The sequence below is a fragment of the Macrotis lagotis genome, chromosome 1 (genome assembly GCF_037893015.1).
Source record: "Macrotis lagotis isolate mMagLag1 chromosome 1, bilby.v1.9.chrom.fasta, whole genome shotgun sequence".
Taxonomy (NCBI): domain Eukaryota; kingdom Metazoa; phylum Chordata; class Mammalia; order Peramelemorphia; family Peramelidae; genus Macrotis; species Macrotis lagotis.
Genome location: NC_133658.1, coordinates 346,207,090 through 346,228,733, shown reverse-complemented (window position 1 = coordinate 346,228,733; position 21,644 = coordinate 346,207,090). Strand labels below are relative to the sequence as shown.

General features: G+C 36.5%; 1 protein-coding gene across 1 annotated transcript in view; it reads left to right on the top strand.

Annotated features, from left to right (window-relative positions):
* Positions 1–18,336, top strand: part of LOC141505765 (lipopolysaccharide-binding protein-like) — a 30,445-nt gene extending 12,109 nt beyond the window's left edge. The window contains exons 8-15 of the mRNA XM_074211905.1: positions 3,258–3,434; positions 5,723–5,782; positions 7,052–7,219; positions 8,619–8,686; positions 11,916–11,961; positions 15,326–15,389; positions 15,845–15,921; positions 17,880–18,336. Coding sequence (XP_074068006.1) covers positions 3,258–3,434; positions 5,723–5,782; positions 7,052–7,219; positions 8,619–8,686; positions 11,916–11,961; positions 15,326–15,389; positions 15,845–15,921; positions 17,880–17,924 — 705 coding nt within the window. The 3' untranslated portion in view covers positions 17,925–18,336. The remainder of the gene's footprint in view (positions 1–3,257; positions 3,435–5,722; positions 5,783–7,051; positions 7,220–8,618; positions 8,687–11,915; positions 11,962–15,325; positions 15,390–15,844; positions 15,922–17,879) is intronic.
* Positions 18,337–21,644: the final 3,308 nt, after the last annotated feature.

The following is a 21,644-nucleotide window of genomic DNA, read 5'->3' as shown; positions in this document are numbered from 1 at the left end:
ATAATAACCATGGAAAGTAGGTGCTATTATTATTCCTATTTTATGGAAAGTTAGACAGAGGATAAATGACTTGTCCAGGGTCACACAATGAATAATGAAAGGGCAAAAACACTATGTGTGTGGCAGACACTATGCTGAACACTTTACAAATATTAGCTCATTTGAGCAAATTTAGTACCTAGATAGTAAGGGGACCTGGATTTGAATTCAGATCTTCTTGACAGCAGGTCCATTGTGCCACCCATCTCATAAGAAATAAGAACAGTTGTCAGGGCTTTAAAAGTATCCTTCATTCTATGCCCATAATACTGAGGGGATCAGAGACTTGCTTCACTGTGAGTCTTTTTCCTAGAGAACACACACAGATATCTACTATGAGCCTAGAGCAGGCACAAGCAGGTGTTGGGGAGCTCCCAGGATGTGAGTTAGGCTTGGAAAACTGGAAACTAGCCCACAACTTGACTAGTAGGGAGATGAGACCTATATAACCAGAATACAGCAGATGGTGATTACATACATACATAAGAAAGGTCAAACGAGGTGAGTTGGGGAAGGTATGGAAGAGGTGACACCTACACCTAGTACAAACATAAGAAGGACTTGGAGAAGATGTTAAGGAGAACAGCAGGATGGTGATGGAGGAAAAACCTGTTCAAGACATGGGGGTAACAATCTAGTTGCCAGTAAGTGACTTGTCCAAGTTATACAATATAATTAATAGGTAGCTGGAGTTCAAATTCAGTTCTAATTTTCTGCCAAATAGGCAGACAGTGGTGTCTGAGTAGGGTAGCACAAGATCTATACATGCTGGATTTGGAATAAAAAAATAAAAATAGCTTAAAGTTTGAATTTTATTCTTTATCCTCCCTTGCTATGTGATCATAATCAAGTCACTTAATTGTTCTGTTTCCTCATCTATAAAATGGGCTTAATAGTATCTGTACTACTTTCCTCTTAAGATTGGGGTAAGACTCAAATGAGATAATGTATATGAAGCATTTTGACAATATATAAATGTTAGCTATGACTATTTTTGTTTTTGTGTTCTCAGATGTGAATAAATAAGAAATGAGTCAGAAATGTCTTTGTCTATAAAATAAACCCATTTTAAAGTTAGAGATTTAAGTATTCAATTAACAAAATTACAATGTAAAAAAAAAAAATCCTGAACTTTGAAGTCAGAGACTCTGGATTCAAAAACCCTCATCTGATGCTTACTAGCTTTGTGACCTTGGACAAAGCACTTAACCTCCCTGGATCTGTTTCCTGATCTGTAAAATTAAGGCTTTGCACAAGATAACATCTGGGGTCCCTTTTAGTTCAGGTTCTATTATCCCACAATAAATATAAAATTTTTAACTTGGCATATAAGAATCTCTGAAATTTAGACACAAACTGGTCCTCCAGCTTTACTTTATATTATTATTCCTTTTCATACATTCTACACTTTAGCCAAACTAGACTCTTGGCTATTGCCCAAACCATTTCATCTTCTCTCCAAATGTATTTATATAAGCCATTCTTTCTTCTTATAATGCCTTCCTTCTTTTATTATTGCTGCTTTAAATCATAGCATTTTCCTTAAAGTCAAAACTCAGAAATATTTTATGTGCTTGTGTGTGCTTGTGTACACATGCATATAAAACCTTTATTATTCCACCTGACCTTTGGTGCTCTTAAATATTCCTAGGGCTCTTGATCTAACCACTCTCTCATTATTGTTATTCAAGCATTTCAATTTCGGCTGACTATCTGTGATTCCATTTTGGGGGTTTTCTTAGAAAAGATACTGGAGTGATTTGTCAATTGTTTTCTACAGCTCATTTTACAGATGAGGAAACCTAGGCAAATAGTATTAAGTGACTTGTCTAGGGTCATACAGCTATTAAGTGCATTAAGTGGATTTGAACTCCTGAAAAGGAGTGTTGTTGATTCCAAAACCAGTATTCTATTCATTGTGCCACCTGGGTGTCTCTTTCACTCACGTATTTACCTATGTTTATGTGGCATCTTTTCTCTCCCATCCCCCAATAAAAAATAAGTTCCTTGAAGGCAAGGACCAATAAGTTTTTGATTTATCCCCAACATCTCACAAGGAAATCTTGCACACAAATAATTGTTGAATTGAAATTTACATGTTTACATTGAATTTAAAATGTTTTTTGAATTGAATTTTTTATATTTACATGTAACCTTTAATGTCAGTTGAATCAAAACAAAAGAAATAGAATAAGTTTTGCAAATCATATGTCTGTTAGGAATGATGAAGGGGGGCAGTCAGGTGGTGAAGTGGATAAAGCACTGGCCCTGGAGTCAGGAGTACCTGGGTTCAAATCCTGTCTCAGACACTTAATAATTACCTAGCTGTGTGGTCTTGGGCAAGCAAAAAAAAAAAAAAAGAGTATCTCTCATTGGTTCTGCCTCAGGGTATATCAGAACCTTTGAAGTGTAGAACCACCTTAAATGTCAGGAGACCTTAATTATAGACTTACTTGCTTTCTCACTGACTTCTTCCATGATCATGAGATCAGAAAAGATCAAGATCCTTGGTGGCCACTTAGTTATCATTTGTAACCCCAGGCTTTTCTCATCTTCAGGGTCTCAGAAGCTGAGGTGTTGTGGAAACGGCACTGGAAGTGTTGTTGGAAGACTGGTTTTGTCCTAGCTCTAGAACTTACTAGCTATGGGATGAGAAAGGAAATCAGTTTCTGCTAGCCTCAGTTTCCTCATATGTACAAAAGATTATAAGAATTCTAACACTATTTGTTTCAAAGGATTGTTGTAAAAAAAGGCTTTATAAGTCTCAAAGCACTATATAAATGAATTATTTTCCAGATAGTATGAGAAAGTGTCTATCTCTGTGCATATAATGATCACTAGGGATGGTTGCATTCATTCATACAGGGTAGAGCAATATAACTCACATTTCTGTAGCACTTTATGAACATTTTTTTCTTGCTGCAACTCTGTGAATTAGACAGTTCAAATTCCATTTTTTAGAAAGCTGAGGCTTTGAATCAGAAAAACTACACTTTAATGTATTTTCTTTAATGAATCTCTAATGGATGGAGTTCTAAACTACTGGGAAGGGAGATTTTGGAGTATGGAGAGATTGGCAATCATTTAAGGCAACGTTTGTATCACACCCTTCTCTGGGTATTCCGAGGATCTTAGAAAACTAATCCTTGGACTTGATTTAGGTACATTCTGTTTTAAGGTGAGAGTCCTTGACTAATGATATTTCTTTCTCTTTGCAGGGTGAGTTTTTCAGGCAAAGTCATCAATCTCTTGCTCCCTTTGAACCTCTTGCCATAAATCTCCCTGATGACAATTACCTCATGGTTTACTTTGGAATTTCTGATAGTGTCTTCAATACAGCCAGCCAGGTTTACTGGGAGGCAGGCATCATGAATTATACCATCACAGATGACATGGTAAGGAAGGAGGTTTGGAGGAAGTGACCTCTGGGGTCAGAAAGTACAATCAGAGCTTGATTGTATTGGGATTAAAGTCTAGTTATATATCCCCTAAGACCAGAAGACAGCATATACATAGAATTCCTAGAGTTCCAGATCTGGAAGGAACAAAAATAGCTAGGACATTGCTTTTTAAGTACTTGATATTCTTAGTTTCTGGTTTTTTTTCTTTTCCAGTTATTAGGAATTTATATTTTCTCCCTCCCACTTGCCCTCCTTTTCCAATCCAAGGAAAACATATCCCTATATTAACCATGAAAAACGGCAACATTTTTAAACTTGAGTCCATCACCTCTGTGTCAGAAGGTGGTTAGCATTCTCCATCACTAACTCTCTGGAATCATGGTTGGTCATTGCCTTGTCCAGAGTCCTTTAAGTCTTTCAAGATTGCTCATTTTTTATAATCTTAATGTTGTAGTATAAATTGTACAAGGAGCTTATAGTTTAAGGGGGAAAGGAAGGTATAAAAATCAATTGGTCAATAAGCACTTATGAGTCATTTTCCTAAGTTCTGGAGGGATAGAGCCCATGAAGCACTCCCATTCTAATGGAGAAGATAATAAGTAAACAACATGCGAAATATAAATAATGGTGGACCTCCCTCCTGAAGACCAGGTATATTACCTTTCACTCCTTCCCTGTGGTTCTCTTAGATTGTTAAAGAGGTGGAAGGAGTCTAGTGTCTCTCTGCTATTGTCCCAAGCCCCTATTTAACCACATAACAATATGATTAACTTTTACAAAGGAATATTGACTTCAAAAGTATTATAAAAACAAATATGCACATACTTCCCTCCCAACATGGTGGGGGGTATACCTTGCCTCACTCTGAGCAGGGATAGAGATTAGGTTAACAATTTAACCTAATTCAACCTCATTTCCTACCTAGCATAATCCCACCACATTCTATTTCTAAAACTTTCCCTGGGCCTGTAATCCTGGCTTTTCAGGCTTCCTTGTTGGGTCAGCTTCAATACTCATTCTGATGTCCTGTCTCCAAGACTTGAGTATAGACCTAGGAACCTGCAGCTAGAATTGAAAAGGACAAATTAAATTAAACAAAACCACAGTTCTAGTTTTAAGGGTCATGTGACTTAAAAAGGGTAAGATAGTTCTTCCCTTTATCTAGGTTCATGATTTCTATACTGTGGGTGAATTGGATCTTAAATCTTGCATACTGTCTTAGGAGAGAGAGAGAGAGAGAGAGAGAGAGAGAGAGAGAGAGAGAGAGAGAGAGAGAGAGAGAGAGAGAGAGAGAAGAAGAAGAAGAAGAAGAAGAAGAAGAAGAAGAAGAAGAAGAAGAAGAAGAAGAAGAAGAAGAAGAAGAAGAAGAAGAAGAAAGTGGTAGAGAAGGGAGAGGGATGGAAAGAAGAGAGAGAGAAAGGGGAGAAACAGAGAGGAACAGATAGAAAACAAAGAAAGAGAAAAGAAGAGAGAAAAGTAGAGAAATGGGGGGAGAGAAGACAGAGAGATAAATAGATACCTGTATGTACATAAATGCATGTATCAGGTATGGGTTAAAGTTAATGAAATTCCTTTATCTCCTAGAGTTTCTAGGATTCTGTGATTATTATTAGTAGGGGTAAGAAGAATTTGAGTTGGGGTAGGGGCTATGGGAACCCTCAAGATGTGTTGAACCTGGCTTGTCAAAATACTAGAATAGATTCTTTATCTCTAGGAAATTATTCCCAACATTTTCCTAAGAATGCGGTAGTAGCCTAAGGGACTTCTATTTTTTTCCACACAAAAAAATAAGACCATATCCTGCTTCCCAAGGATGAAATAGACTAGAGGATGATAGACTAGAGGAATACCTCTGGTGTCTTGGCTTTAGGGATTCTTGGAAGCAGGGTCTGATAAAGACTCCCTCTAAGGTTTTATTGTTTACAATAAATTCCAGAGCCATATGTCAATGGCAAAAGAAAGTGCCTATATACTTATGGAAAGATGTCTCTCTCTAATCTGGATCATCTATCCCTTTTAAGAAAGTCAACCAGAAGGCCAAGGTAGAAGTAGAAATGTGTTGGATTTTGGTGGCAAGTCCCTTCTCTTAGCCCAGTAGTAATCTCAGTGCTCTTCTCCAGTTATCATAGCAACACTCACTGGTTGGGGGAGACAGGAAGACTGATAACCATCAGCCCATTCCAACTCCTTCTATTCTAGCCAACTGACAGTCCCTTCTTCTTAGCAGAAGTGTTCTGATTTCTGCATCAATTCTAAATTCATTTATGCTTCTTTTGGTCCAGATACCATCGGATTTTCACATTCGACTGTTCACCTCCTCCTTCCGAGCACTGGTCCCTCAGGTAAGACCCCTTCTCCCAGCTTTCAGAAAGAGTGAGACTAACTCATGCAATCTCAAAACAATTACATTTCCTCTCAACCCTTTGGTGATCCAGAAACTCTAAGAAATGCCTTTAGCCTCCATTTTCAGTCATGTTCTGACTCTTCAGACCATAATTTGGGGTTTTTCCTTAACAGAGATACTAGAGGGGTTTGCCCCTTTTTATAGATAAGGAACTGAGGCAGAGTTAAGTGACCTACCCATGGTCACACAGCTAGCAAGTGTCTGAGGTCAGAATATGAGTCTTCCTGATTCCAAGTCTCATGATGATCTAGTGCCTCTTGAGCATTATAATTCTGTGGGAATCAGCTATTGTTGAAAAGAATTCATTTCCAGTAGAAAAGTTTAGAGAGATAGAGCTAGAAACAACCTTTCATTCACATGAGGAACATGAGGACCTGGGAAATTAAGTGGCTTACCTAAGATCACCTAGATAGTAAAGAGCAGAGCTGGGATCTGAATGCAGAGCTTTAGTCAAGAGCAAACTTAATAATTTCTCTCCAGTAATGTGGTGAAGGCTGACTTTAGGAATAGATAGACATTAACAGTATTATGAAAATCTTAATTCTAAATGTTTCTCACTGTCTACTACTAAGAACAAGCAGGCAGGTGCTAGAGTAGATAGAGAGCTGGGCCTGGAAGAAGGAAATTCTGAATTCAAATTCAGTTGTGTGGCCCTTGGCAAGTCACTCAATGTCTGCCTCAGTTTACTCAATTGTAAAATGATGAAAATAACTGTTTATTTTAAAAGGATTTATTGAAATAATATTTATAAAGCATCTAGTAAAGTATCTGACACAAAGTAGTCACTATATAAATGTCAATTGCCTTTTTCTTTACCTTCCCAATACCAGTAGCTTAATCCTGGGATATGGGCTGATATAGTTAAAGGTATGTTATTATTATTATTTTGCTTTAAAAGATTATGAAAAATGAGAGGGCAGCTAAGGTGGCACAGTAGATGGAGCATTGGTCCTGTAGTCAGGAGAACCTGAGTTCAAATCTGACCTCAGACATTTAATAATTGCCTAGCTGTGTGACCTTGGGCAAGTCATTTAATACCATTGCCTCACCCAACAAACAAACAAATAAATTAATTAATTTAAAAAAGACTGTGAAAAATGAAGACTTACTTGTCTAGAGAACTTGAATCTGTCTGAGGTATGCAATGCATCCCTTTCCCTTTATGCTTGATCTTATCCACTCTTAATGTATCTTCTTACCTCTACAGTTGGGCAAACTGTATCCCAATATGCAAATGGAACTTCAGCTATCAACTTCTTCTCCTCCCATCATGGTCTTCAATCCAGGGAAAGTGACCCTCTCACCAGTGATGGACCTCCAGGCCTTTGTCATCCTACCCAATTCCCTCCGGGCACCTCTTTTCTCGCTTAGTGTGGTCAGTCTGGGACTAGTTAACATGGGAAGGGTTGGTTCAAAAATCTCTTAGATGGAGGACAGCTGTCTCTGATTTGAGTTTGCAAAGTTGCTGACTAGAGAAGGTTTTCTTCTAGACATCTCTCCTTTGGTTTGGGAAGCTGCCACCTAATTTTTATCCTTATTGTCTAAATTATCTGGTTTCCGTACATGTAGTTAAAAGCAATTATGATTTGTTGAAAAAGTCTCAAAATATTTCTGTATTAAAAAGAGTTTTTCCACAATTACTAATATGCATATAGCTTGATAGAGGAAAAAAAGACATTGGTCTGGTATATATAAGATCATGGAATTTAGAGGAATTTTTGTCTGTTTTGAAATTGGCTTTCCTTATCTAAGTCTGAAAGTGTAGTAGCCACTAATGGAATACCATCACTATTGATTAATGTGGAGCCTTTAACCTGCTCATTTTTTTTTTTACTGGGGTTAGTTCAATGCTCCTTGGACACAGGAGGAGATGCCCAGTCAGGGTCAACATATTAGAAACAGCCTTATAGTGGGCACCTCATCAATTTTAGCCTTCCTGAAGTTCAGAACTCCTCTGCTTCTGTGATTCAGCAGCCTTAGCCTCCCCAAACAGCAGAGAAGATAGGTATCCAAGACTTCTACTGGCAAGATTTAGAATGTTAAGGGACATTATAAATCATCTAATTCAGCATTCCCCAAAAAATGAAGAAATTGAATTTCAAGGAAGTCAAGTTATTTGTCCAAGATCCTATCTGAAGTTGCCAAACCAGTATTCTAACCCATTTCCCATCATTCCTAATCTAGTGCTTCCGACCTAGGTTTAAGTTCCAAACTCCAACTCTAATTTACTCTGACACCTCAAGCAAGGTAGTCTCTGAAGATATTATAAAACATATTGTAAGATAAACATTATAAAATGTGAAAACACTAGATTGTGTGTTCTTAACTTATTTTGTGCTATGGATCCCTTTGGCAGTGTGTGAAGGCTATGGACCTTTTCTCAGAATCATGCTTTTTTAAAAAAAATTAGAAATTGAAGAAAATACTAAATTTCAGTTAAAGATTAGTGAAAAATAAATAAAAAATGAACTTCATGTTCTATTATCCTTTTTAGCCTGATTTTCTATGTTCCAAGATCAGCAAAATCCATTTTTCTATATATCTATATCATTTGTGTCTATAGAGCTATTTATTTCTATTATATATCTGATATATTCTAAGGTTCCTTTCAGTTCCAACCTTCTAGATTTATATGGATGTTACTTTACTATCTGCCCCTCATCCTCTTCACTTATTTTCCAAGTTCAATTTCCAGAGTACTCACCAGATCCTTGTTCCACCTTTCTTATCACCAGCTAAATGTAAGTGCTAATGATATTGCTCCTCATTCCTAGGAAACCACTGTTTGGGCTACTATGGGCGTGAATGGCAGTAGACTTGTCTCGTCTGTAAATGCAGGAAGGTAAGAAACAAGACCTGGTTTGTTCAAGGTACTCTTGTTTTATTCCTAATTTTGTTATTTCAATTGGCGACTTGACAGTATAAATAGTTCCATTTTGTTATTGTTGTCAACCCATTGTAGGAAAGAAAAAGTTGCATCTTTCTGATCCCTTCAGAAGTGTAATCTTCCTTCTTTCCTTCTCTCTTACCAGCCTCTGTGCTCTTTCTGGGATTTTCAAACTCAATCTCTTCTAGTATTAATGGGTTAGATGGACAGTAAGAGGAAGGTTTACCAATCATAAATACTAGATTTTCTGGGACAGTCCTATTAAAAAAAAGTGTATTTTCAATAAGACTTCATAACAGGCAAAATTTGCTCTGGGGGAATGGACAAGTTCAGTCCCTGCAAAAGCTTAATTAAATTTAAGTTATTTGGGTTCATTCCACCACTCTAAATCCTAATTTTAGTTTGTAAGGGACCTCACATGGCAACCAATCCAAGCTGTACCTGTACAGGAATCTCCTTTATAGCATTCTTGATAAGTGGCTACTAGACCTCCTTTTGAGGACCCCTAGCAAGGAGAAGCTAGTCAATAATCAGGGAACATTTATTAGTACCTACTATGAGGTAGATTGAGCTTTGAAGATACAAATAAGAAAAAGAAAAGTATTATGAATATTATGAGGTAACCATTCTATTTTTTGACAGAAATGATTGTTAGAAAGTTTTTCCTTTTATTGAGTATAAATCTGTTTGTCTATCTATAATTTTACCCTGTGCTCCTAATTTTATCCTCTAGTACTAAAAAACAAGCTCAATTTCTCCCATCTGACAGGCCTTCAAATATATAGGTTAACTTCCTTTTCTCCTAGGTTATATTTTGGAGTAAACATCTCTTATTCTTTTAAGTGCTTTAACAAAAAATTAACTGAATTTTTCCAATGAACAAAAATCTATTTTATCTCCCTCCCCCTTTTCATTTCATTTGGGAGAAAAATAAAAATAAAACTGTATTATCAAATATGCATAGCATTCCATACTCCCAAATATATGTCTCATTTTATACCATGAATCTATTATCACTCTGTCAAAAAGTGGGTGGCTTGTTTCAAACTGGGTCTACTGGTTAGTCATTGATTGATCAAAGTTCTTAAGTTTTTCAGAATTGTTTCCACAATGTTATTTTTATTTTTGCTCTCTTCACTCTACATCAGTTCATCCAAGTATTTCCTGGTTTCTTTGAAGGAAGAGTATTCCATCAAATTCAATGGCATAAACTATTCAGTCATTTCCCATTTGTTGGGCAACTCTTTAGTTTCCTTTTCATTGACAGCACAAAAAGAGATGCTATAAATATTTTGTACATTTGCATTCTTTTCCTTTTATTTCTTTTATCTCTTTTAAGATTGGCTGGATCAGTTTCCAGTTTTTCTAACCCATCCATATATGTCATGATACTTAGAACCTTCATCAGGGTGGCCATTACTATGGCTTCTTACCTTGTTTGATCTTTTGATGCAGGGGTAGAACTTGCTTTTCCTCCCTCATCCTTTGACTCTTCTTGACCTTGATCTACATCAAAATGTTTTTAATGGCAACTCTTTATATTATATCTTCTTTTCAAATAGTATTCCTCCCCAGAGAGCCTATAATAAAGATTTTTTTTAAAAAGAGAAAATAACAATTTATCAAAATAAGCAATGCAATCAACCAAATCAGAGGGGGATAGATTTTTCATAACTTTTCTTTGGGTCTGAGTCTACTTATTGTAATTTCACAGTATTCAATTTTGATTTTTGTTGTTCTTTTTTCAATTTAATCATAATAAATTTACATTACAATTTATGTCATTGTGTACATTATTTTTCTGATTCTGTTACTTCATTTTATATCAGTTCTTAAACGTTTCTTCATGTTTTTCTATATACATTGTAGCCATTGTTTTTTAATAGCCCTGTAATTTGCCACAAATACTCCATGGCAATATTTTGAAAGTACCATGACTTATTTAGCTTTTTCTCAACCTTCATCCTATCCAACGTGCTATGTCTCATTACCTTCGAATTTTGCTCCCTGATATAGGACATTGTATAGTTAGGAGTTGCTCAGATAAGCTCACCCATATTTGGTTATTAATTTTTCTCCTGTTCATAGATTTGACAGAAAATGTCTTCTGTTCTACACCAATTTGCTTATGTGATCACTCTTTATATATAAATCTTGTAACCATTTTAAACTTATCTTTGGTATATGGTCTGAGATGTTAGTCTGCCTAGTTTCTGCCAGTTTACTTTCCAGTTTTCCTAGAAGGGTTTTTTGTTTGTCAAATAGTATTTGTCCCAATAGCTAGAATCTTTGGGTTTATCAAGGACTAGGTTACTGTGCTCATTCCTTGTGTACTAATGTCCTCCACTTATCAACCTCTCTATTTCTTACTGAGTTTCAAATCATTTTGATAATTACAGCTTTGTATCATAGTTTGAAACCTTGTACTACTAGGTCTACTTTGCACTTTTGTTTTCATGGGTTCCCTCCAGATTCTTGACCTTTTGTTCTTCTAAAAGAATTTTTTTCTCTATGAAGTGCTTTTTAATAGTTTTATTGTCATAGCACTAAATAAGTAAATTAATCTAGGTAATATTTCAATTTTAACTATATTGACTTGGCCCTACTCGTGAGAAATAAATATTTTTCCAGTTATTTAGATCTGTCTCTATTAACATAAAGAGTGTTTGTAATTATGTTCATATAATGCCTATGTTTGTCTTGGCAGTAGAATTTCAAGTATTTTAAGCCATCTGTTGTTATTTTAAATGGAATTTATCATTCTTCATGTGGGATTTTATTGGTAACATACAGAAATGTAGATGATTTGTATAAGTTTATTTTATATCCTACAACTTTGCTGAAGATGTTTGTTTCAATTAATTTTTAGTTCTCTTTAGGTTTTTCTAAGTAAACATTAATTTTGCTTGATGCATTTCTTATTTTGCTCTATCCTCAAATGTTGGTGAGTCGACTCTCAAAAACAGAGAGTCCTACAGTCTGGAATTAACATAAGCAAGAAAGTTTTATTCCTAGGACTCTACTCATTCGGATCTGGTCATGTCAGACATAACCCTACCAGGCACTAGACAGAGATGGGATGGGGTGGAGGCAGGGAGATTACCTTGGATAGCTACTGCTGTCCACATAGTAGCAAAACCTACATTGTGAAGGAACTCATTTCGTTTTCTCTTTCCTCACATAGTTCATTGACCATGGAACTAAAACACTCATACATTGGTCCAATTAATGTAAGTTATTTTCTTTCTTTGTCATTCACTCTATCCTTCTTTCTTGAACTCCCTTCAGTGCCTCCTTCTGTTCTGGGTTATGGGAGGGGGAAGCCAGAAGGAAGAGGTTTACTCTTTTTTCTTGGTCCACAACTTTTTGTTCTGTTTGGGGAGATAGAATATATACAAGTGAGAAGAAGTTAAGTAATAGCATAAATTAGTATAGAGTAGAGAGATAAAAATGAATAGATGAACACATATAATTATTCAGTAAACATTTATAAATGCTTGCTGCATGCACATTAATACAAAAGGGTGGGGACGAATTTAGGACATGTTTGGTCCCTGCTCACAGTGAGCTTCTCAGTTTAAGCAGGTACAAAATATAAATGCAGAGAACTACAATATACAACATTAGTAATAAATCTTAGAAATATGGGAACAAATTGCTGTGGGAGGTCTGGGGTTGGAAGGTAGTCATTGCTGATTAAAGAGACTAGGAAAGGCCTTGTGAAGGAGCAGATAATCAATATTTTGGGAGCTCAAAGTAAATTAGAATGTGGTGGAGGAATTTCGGAAGGCTTGTGGGAGAGGGCAGGGCTTGAATGGGTCATAAGCAGGATTTTGCTGGTGGCTATTTATCAACTGACTATATAAAAAATGTCCACATCAGCATCTGTTCTATTAACATTTTTTGGGGGGGAGGGGAAGCAATTGTTGTTAAGTGAGTTGTCCAAGGTCACACAGCTAGTAAGTATCTGAGGCAGAATTTGAATTCAGATTCTCCTGACTGCAAGGCTTGTGCATTATCCATTTTGCCACATAGCTAAACTCTATCAATTTTTAAGTCTAGACAATCAACAAAACAATCAAGCCTAATTTGTGGGGTTTACTGATTTTGTTGCTCATACCTAAAATTTAATAAATTCAAGTTGGTTCTAGAACATTCTTGGTCACGAGTAACTTGATAAGTTATTTTTGATTAAACAATATTAGTGGTTCTCAAAAGAATATACTACAGCACCCCACACCCAGAAAATTCTACATCCATAAGCCTCTGTAACAAACTGCAGCTTGCTGCCTGTTCTGGGCTGGTATGCTTTGTAAGGTACAAAGCCTCCTCTTCCCATATGAATTCTACCCAGGTAATGGAAATAAAGGAAAACAAAGTAGAAGAGGAAGGAGAGATAAACAAATTCCAAGACCCAAGTGATGGCTCTGGAGCAGAAGCCTAATCAATCTTGCATTGTCAACAAATTAAATCTTCACTATATTGAGACAGTTAGGTGGCATGGTGAATGGGCCTGGAGTCAGGAAGACATCTTCTTGAATTCAAATCTGGCCTCAGTCACTTATTAATAACTGTGGGAACCTGGCCAAGTCACTTAATCCTCAGTTTCCCTAACTGCAAAATGAGTTGGAGAAGGGAATGGCAAACCACTCCAGTCTCTTTGCTAAGAAAACTCCAAATGGGGCCACAAAGAGGCATGACTAAAAATCAACTGAAACAAAATTCTGAGATCCCTCAGGGCAAAGAATAATGTTCCAGAAGCATAGAGTAGTTTGCCAACTATTGAAGGATGCCAAGGGTTTCATCCAAGTGAGGAAATCAGGTCAAAAAGAAACCACTGATGTATGTATGTATGTATGCATGCTCAATGAAAACCTATGGCACCCTACACATTCTCAACTTTAAGCAAATCCAAGCTCTCAGCTCCCTATTATTCTTTGCCTGGCCATGCTGTCATTGCCCCAGATCCCTAGAGGGAGAAGGAGAGAAGGGCAGCCTGATACAGAGGAGAAAGTAATCAGAAGGTTTTGGAGTGGTCAGAGGCCTTGCTGTTGTTATTGAGTTTCAGTCATGTCTGATTCTTTGTAACCCTTTTGGGGTTTTCTTGGCAAAAATATTGGAATGGTTTGCCATTTCCTTTTCCTACTTATTTTGCAGGTCAGGAAACTGAGGCAAGCAAGGTTAAGTGACTTTCCCAAGGTCACAAAGCTATTAAATGACTGAGACTGGATTTGAACTCAGGTCTTCATGACTCTAGGCTCAGTTCACTCTGCCACCTAGCTGCCCCAGAAGGGGTGAGTGCCTTCCAAAAAGAGAAGTTTTGCAAGTCATTTTTCTTTTCCTTCCCCCCCCAAAATGACGTGAATATTTCCAAGAATTCAATAATTAAAAATAAGTGATTTGGTAGGTGGGGATATCCCTTCCACTGATATAGATAATATGGCATTCATAAGGGTCATTTTCCCACTCTGGTCATCAGTTCCCTCTTTCTGTAAAATGAAAGGGTTAGACTAGAGCAGAGGTGATCAACTTATTGATCTGGGCCAATGTGTCTGCAACACTTCAGAATGTTCCTAGAACCAGATTAATATTGGGTTGTTTTACATGACTATATATGTATAATCTATACCAAATTGCCTGCCTTCTCAATGAGGGGTATGAGAAGGGAAGGGAAAAAATTTGGAAATCAATTTTAAAAATTAATGTTGAAAATTTTTTATATGTAATTGGGGAAAATATGATACTAAATTTAGGAAAAATATAATCAGAAAATACTTAATAAAATAAATAAAAACACAACAGAACCTAGATATATTAATATGTGGTTTTCTAGGTCAGTGTTCAATGGCAGGGATACTTATGTATTGTTTGTTGACCCACATTTCTGAGTTTAACGCCTCTGGATGAGAAGATATCCAAAAGTCATTCCAGCTAATTATGAAGTTCTTGCATTATGGATTATGATTTTATTTTTTTATTTGTGTTTTCTTTAAAACAACTTTTCTTTTTGACTTTTTTGTTATCTTTTGTTTTTGGGCCACTTGTATGAACTTTTTTCTGTTACCAGAGAAAATTGTAAGAAAGAATAATGATGATGATGATGGTGATAATTATAGCTAACATTTATATAGTTCCTACAAAGTGCCCCACATTGTACTAAGCCCTTTACTCATAATTATCTTATGTGATTCTCAAAATAATTTTGGGTGATAAGTGCCATTAAGGAAACTGAAGCAAACAGACATTAAGTGACTTACCCAGGTCATATAGATAATACATATCTGAGGTCAGATTTGAACTCTGGAATAAGAAAAACAAAAGAGAAGAAAAGAAGTTCAGCAAAACTAACCAACATATTAACTGAGACTATGTTTCATATCACAGCTCTACAATGGAGGGAGGAAAATTTTATCATCCCTTTTTCATGACCAAATTTAATTATTGTAATTTCATTGTGTTCCATTTTGGGTTTTTTGTTTATTTTTGTTTATGTTTTTATTATCATTGTTGATATCATTTTCCAAATTTCTTATTCCCTTTGCCTCAATTCATACACTGTATATGTGCTCATTCTATATCCCCTGCCACCCCCAGGTACCTTTAATCCAAGCAATCCTGAATTACTATGCTCTGAACACACTGTTACCTGCAGTCAATGGTAAGAGACAGATGAGAAGACATCTTTTCATTCATTGCTTTTGGGTGAAGGAAGTGGAAAGGGGATTCCCTGTTCTGCTTCTTATTTTACTCTGAACAAAGCATCACTTTCTCCATCTGTAAAATGCATTTAGGAACCCTTCCTGCCTTGCTTTCCCCTCAGAAAATTTGTGACTGTCACAACTATGAATATTGAATGCTTTTGAGAAGTACTAAGAGCCACAAGGGAAATGGGGAAGGGACCTAATGTCTAATTTGGAGGGGTTGTGATCAGCACTGGTAGAAGGACTAATATCTACATTTATAAAAATCTTACAACTTCTTAAATATTGAACTAAGGAAGTGGGTGGGAGGTTGACTCTATTTACCTTATAAACAAATGTAACACTTGATTATCTCTCTACCCTTCCTGAATTCTCTGTTTAACAGCTCTCTCTCTTCTGTGATAATTTTCAGAAAATCTGGAGATAGGTTTTCCTCTCCCGTTGCCAAGAGATATTCAACTGAAAGACCTAATTGTCCAACCTTCTAAGGTCAGTAAGAAGATGCTGGACCCTAAGAAGGAAAAATGTGTAGGGATATGGTTTATGGGGTCCCTTTCCAGGGCTATGGGCTGAGTCATGAGAATGAAAAACAGGTGTCTGATGGTGACAGGGATGTCCACAAAAGACATCTCAAAGAAGAATTAGGTTCAGATGTTTAGGCTGCTGTTAAGAGAGATTATGGAACTGATCTGATTGCATTTGCATAGTCATGTCCCATTATGTTGTTTGTCTTTTGGAAGCTAGCAAATGGTTCAGATTCAGAGACATATTTTCCTTGAGCTCCCACGGGTAACAAGAATTTAGTTGATGAAAATTCTGGACTAGCAAAAGAATCCAAAACTGAATTGGGCCAGTAAGTAAAAACAGGAATAGAAACTGAAATCCCTTCAGAAATTCATTGTAAAGCAGGGTCCTTGGACTCTTAAAACTTACCAGCATCTTTTGTAGTTGTTGTTAACATCACCTGTGTTTCCCTCTCTCTTCTCTCTCCTGGTGAACTATCCCTTATAGTAAAGAATAAAAAAGGGAGGGACAAGGAGGAAGGATAGACAGCAAAGGAAGGCCCCATTATATACAATATTCTATACAACATTCCATATTCCTATTCTATTCTGTATAAAAGATTCAGAGGAGGTACCTGGGAGTCAAATAAAATGTTTCTTTAATTTTTTATTTTCACTTTATTTTTCAGAATATTCCTCCCCTATTTATCATTACAAATGGTAAAGGAAATAAAGGCACTTCAGCAAACCAAAGACGTAACTTGAATCTGACCATATTTTATATGTATATATATATATATATATATATATATATGTATATATAGTTTATATATAAAACATCCTATACTCATAATCTGTCAGTTCTGCAAAGAAGGGAGGGAAGTGCATTTTTTCAGCTTTTTTTTTACTATCTGGATTCTTCTACTGTCAGAATGAACAAGAAGTGATATGAAGAATGTGGAACATATAAACAACCAGTCCATATAATTCAGTTCCAAAAAAGAATTAAAATACTGATTCTCCATGCCATGTAACCACTATTAAAATAGTCTGACTCACTATGGAGAAATGGCAATATGAGCCCAGTACCCAAAGAAAATTCAGCAAAAATCTTTCTCACTTCTTATCTGCAAAAGTCAGGTAACACTGGCATTTTTCTCTTGTGTTAGAAACACTACTTGGAAGGATGATATTTATAGAATCTTAGGATGCATACTCAGGGTGGTGATGATATTAAAGCTGAAGAGATCTTGTAGACCAATTAGTCCAAAGCCTTCATGTTATTAATGCTGAGCCCAAGAAGGTTTTCTGATGGACTACAAAAACCTTGGAAGCAGAGATTATCACTTTTTTTCTTTATGACAATACCTCACTCTGTCATATAACTGGTACTTGATAAATGCTTGTTGATTGATTATCCAAGGTCATACAGCTTTAAAAACTGGTTCTCTGATTTCTAGAGCCAAAATTCTTTCCATAGAACCAAATCATCATGATAATGATATTTATGATGATGAAGCTGATGAAGATGAAAATGGTCACCACAGGGCAACCGTGAATCACAGCTGACATTGTTCTTGAGTTTTAGAAATAGATTCTCTTCTGGGTGAAGGGTAATGTCATGCCAGGCAGCTCACCATTTTGCTATTGTGCACTTCAGAAAGAAAATTTAGATGACAGAAAATGACATTTATATTGGTCCTCCAGAAAGGCATCTGATTGTGAAATGATCGAGAAGCAGCTGACACAGGTTGTGTTTTACTAAGATCACAGGGTCTAGGAAATATTTATGACTGCTGTGGGTTGATTTTATTTTATTTAAAATGGAACTTTCCATTTTCTGAGGGTTCCCAAAGGAAATGACTTGTCTCTCCTTAAATTAAAGTTGTCTTTTTGGAAAGCAGAGGATGATCGTTCCTGTCTTCTTTGTACTTTTATCTCTAGAACTTTCTGCTTCTGGGAGCCAATGTCCTGTATGCTAAAAACTGAAGAGGGAGAGAACTGACTGTAAAGTCATCTGGAGATTGGATGGCTATTTTCTGCAGGCAAGATTTCATTTCAGAGGAGAGTTAAAGAATATCTCTGGACTTTCTCTCCCAATGTCTGAAACTCTCTGGTTCTGTTCTATGGCTTGGATCTGCTGAAGACCAGTGTGTCACTATGGAGCACAGCCTGTGAATTCCAAACTCCCCCATAGGACTGGTATGCCCTTCTCTGTATGAATTGACTTTTTTGATAATACCCATTGATCTCTGTGACTACCATCTTTTCTTGGAGTTTGCATACTGTTGCTTATATTTTGGTTCCACTCCTTCCTCTTCTCCAAACCCCATGTATTCTTCTTCTTTCCTTGTGTATATCCAATAAATACTCCCCCCCCACACACACCACTCCCAAAAGACTGAATGACTTTGTCACCTTTGTCTTGGTCCACCTTGTCCTTAGAAAACACATTTCAAGTATGCCTGTTTCTTGATTTGATGCATCACAGAGGGAATACTAGATTTGGAGTTGGAGGATGCTGAGTTTGAATCCTACTCTGTTACTTGATCCCTTATGACCTAGAACAACCTCTGGGCTTCTATTCCTTTATCCAGAAAATGAAGGGGTTGTATTAGAGCAGTATCCTCCAAAGGGAGCTCTGTTATGACCCCACAGGTGTGTGATTACCGAATCAGAGATTCATGTTGAGAACATAACCCTACATCTCCTTCTTCCATTCTTGGTCAACATTTTCCTACCCCTCCCTCTCATGCTGCTGTTCAAGCTTCTAGGCACTCAAAGTGAGACTTGTTAAAGACTTTAGCTTAAAAAGGTCCAGCTCTCCCACTGCATCCAGGGCCATCTCTAGTTGTACTGATCCTCACCTGGTGACTAGACCTAAATGACTCTGGATGAAGTGAATATAGTGACTTTGCACAGCTGTCTCTTACTTAAATCCAATTTATGTGCATATCATGGCATCACCTCCCTGATATAATGGTTCTCTTTAAGAATGAAGGACAAACAATAGCAACAACAAATTTCCAATATCCCTTCTGCATGGGGATTTGTTGTCCCCTCAGGGAAACTATAAGGAAATTGGTACCTATGCACCACCTACATTTATGCAGGTGCCATTGGGAAATACTGCCCCTTTCCACTCCACTCTATAGGACCACCTTCTAGCTATAGTTGTCCCAATTTGGAAGGGGAAGGTGCATCTGATCTCAAGGAAAGTTATTGCTAAGACAATTACCTTCTCCCACACTTCTTATTTTTTAATTGATATTTGATTTTTCCAATTACATGTTATGAAAGTTTTTCAATATTCATCCACATGCATCCACATATTTTTCAGTTACATAATTTCCTTCCACTCTTCCCACCCTCTTCCTCTTAGCAGCGAACAGTCAGGTGAATATTGTACATACACATTTGTCCCACACTTCTTATTCCATCAGGATGAACACACATGGATAAATTGAAATCTATATAAGAGATCTAATCTTCCCCCTTTCTCCTTCCCCAATATAACTCCTTCCAAACATCTTCATTTTTCTTTGGACCACTGTTAACCTTTCAGTCACCTAGATTCATAACTTTGGAGTCAACTTCAACTTTTCACTTTCATCCTCATATTTTACCTATGGCCAAATTAGGTTATTTCTGTCTCGAAAATTAAAACAAGTCACATCCATCCTCTTTTCTATACTCAGTAATTCAGTTTGAGCCTCTTTCCTCTCCTTCTTGGGAAGCCCAGAGAAGTCCAGACAGAAAGAAAGAAAACAAGAGCAAAATTTATTCTTCCCTTTAAAATTCAGTGGCTAAAGTGGGCAGTTTTTTCTCAGTCAATGATTATTATTTTTGATACATCTTTTTGTTTTAAGCCCAGGGACCAGGGGTTGCTTCATTTTCTCAAAACTCCACTGTCTCATCATTAAGGACATTTCTCCCTGGAAGTGATCAGAGTTCATGCTTCATGTGCTGTACTCCAATCCAACCTTCAATATACTAACAAAATTATTATATATAAGTTTTTATTATACCCAGGTAATATTATATATGATATTTTTAAATGATGAAGCATACTCAATAATGTTGCTTTCACTAAAAAAAGTAACATTTTTGGTGGGAGGAAAAAAGGTCTTCTTTACTGTAAGTAAAAAATATTTAATTCTTTTGAAATTTCTATGCTTTGTGTAGGTTTTATAATTCACATATGATATTGGATGGCAGTACACTTCTTGGTTGAATCAATTACTCAGAATCATCCATCTTACCTACCAAAGTTTTAGTTGGTGGCATTAATAGCAGGGTCCCACTTCATGTCATTTTTATCACTGAGCCTAGAACACTAAATGTCTTTATGGGAAGGGCAATCAGATTCAGTATTCCTTAATAACTCCAGGATAAAATATGAAATCCTCTGACTTTTAACTCTCCACAATCTGGCTTCTTTATACCTTCCTAGTCTTATATTTTGCTCCTTTCCACATATTCTACAATAGTGTGACATGGACCTTCTTCCTTACACAAGACCCTCTGTTTCCTGTTTCTAAGAATTTTCACTGAATCTTTCTCATACCTGTTCTGCTCTTCCATTTTCACCTCTGGATTCCTTGGCTTCTTTCAAGTCTCAGCTAAAATCTCATTTTCTACCAGAAGTCTTTCTTAGTCCATCTTGGTTCTGAGTGGACTCCCTTTTGAAATGACCTCCAATTTACCTGTACATATTAGCCTCTATCTCTTGGATGCTCATAAGTATTTACATATTGTCTCCTCTATTAGATTGTGAGTTTCTTGAGGGTAGGGACTCTTACTTTTCATTGTAGCTTCAGTGTAGCAAAGTCCCTGGAATATAGTAATTAATTCATAAATACTTGTTTATTGATTAACTAACTTGAACCATACTCAACTTTTCTGGCTAGCTGACAAATTAGAGTATTTATTGTCTTTGGAAGCATCTTAATCTCACTCTGCTTACTTTCTCTAAAGGAAGATTTGTCCTAGGGGAATAACCAATATTCTAAGACATCCTAAAACTCACCCCCAAATTGCCAGACGTTCCCAAGATATATACACAATCCACTTAAAGACTTTTAGTATTTACTTGCTAATTTAGTATTTACTTACTAATCTCTCATAATCTTATCAACAGCTTCTAATATTTTTATATATGCCAAGTGATGACTTTTCCCCATCTAATTGAGTAATCACCATCAACCCACAATAAGAAACTAATTAATATGTTCTTCTTTTCTTTTTTTTTTTTTGCAAGGCAAATGGGGTTAAGTGGCTTGCCCAAGGCCACACAGCTAGGTAATTATTAAGTGTCTGAGACCGGATTTGAACCCAGGTACTCCTGACTCCAAGGCTGGTGCTTTATCCACTACACCACCTAGCCACCCCTTTTTCTTTTCTTTTCTTTTCTTTTCTTTTCTTTTCTTTTCTTTTCTTTTCTTTTCTTTTCTCTTCTCTTCTCTTCTCTTCTCTTCTCTTCTCGTCTCGTCTCGTCTCTTCTCTTCTCTTCTCTTCTCTTCTCTTCTCTTCTCTTCTCTTCTCTTCTCTTCTCTTCTCTTCTCTTCTCTTCTCTTCTCTTCTCTTCTTTTCTTTTCTTTTCTTTTCTTTTCTTTTCTTTTCTTTTCTTTTCTTTTCTTTTCTTTCCCTCAGTTTATTCATGTGAAAAATGAAGGAGTTGTAGGTTATAACTCCTGAAGTTCTTCCAGT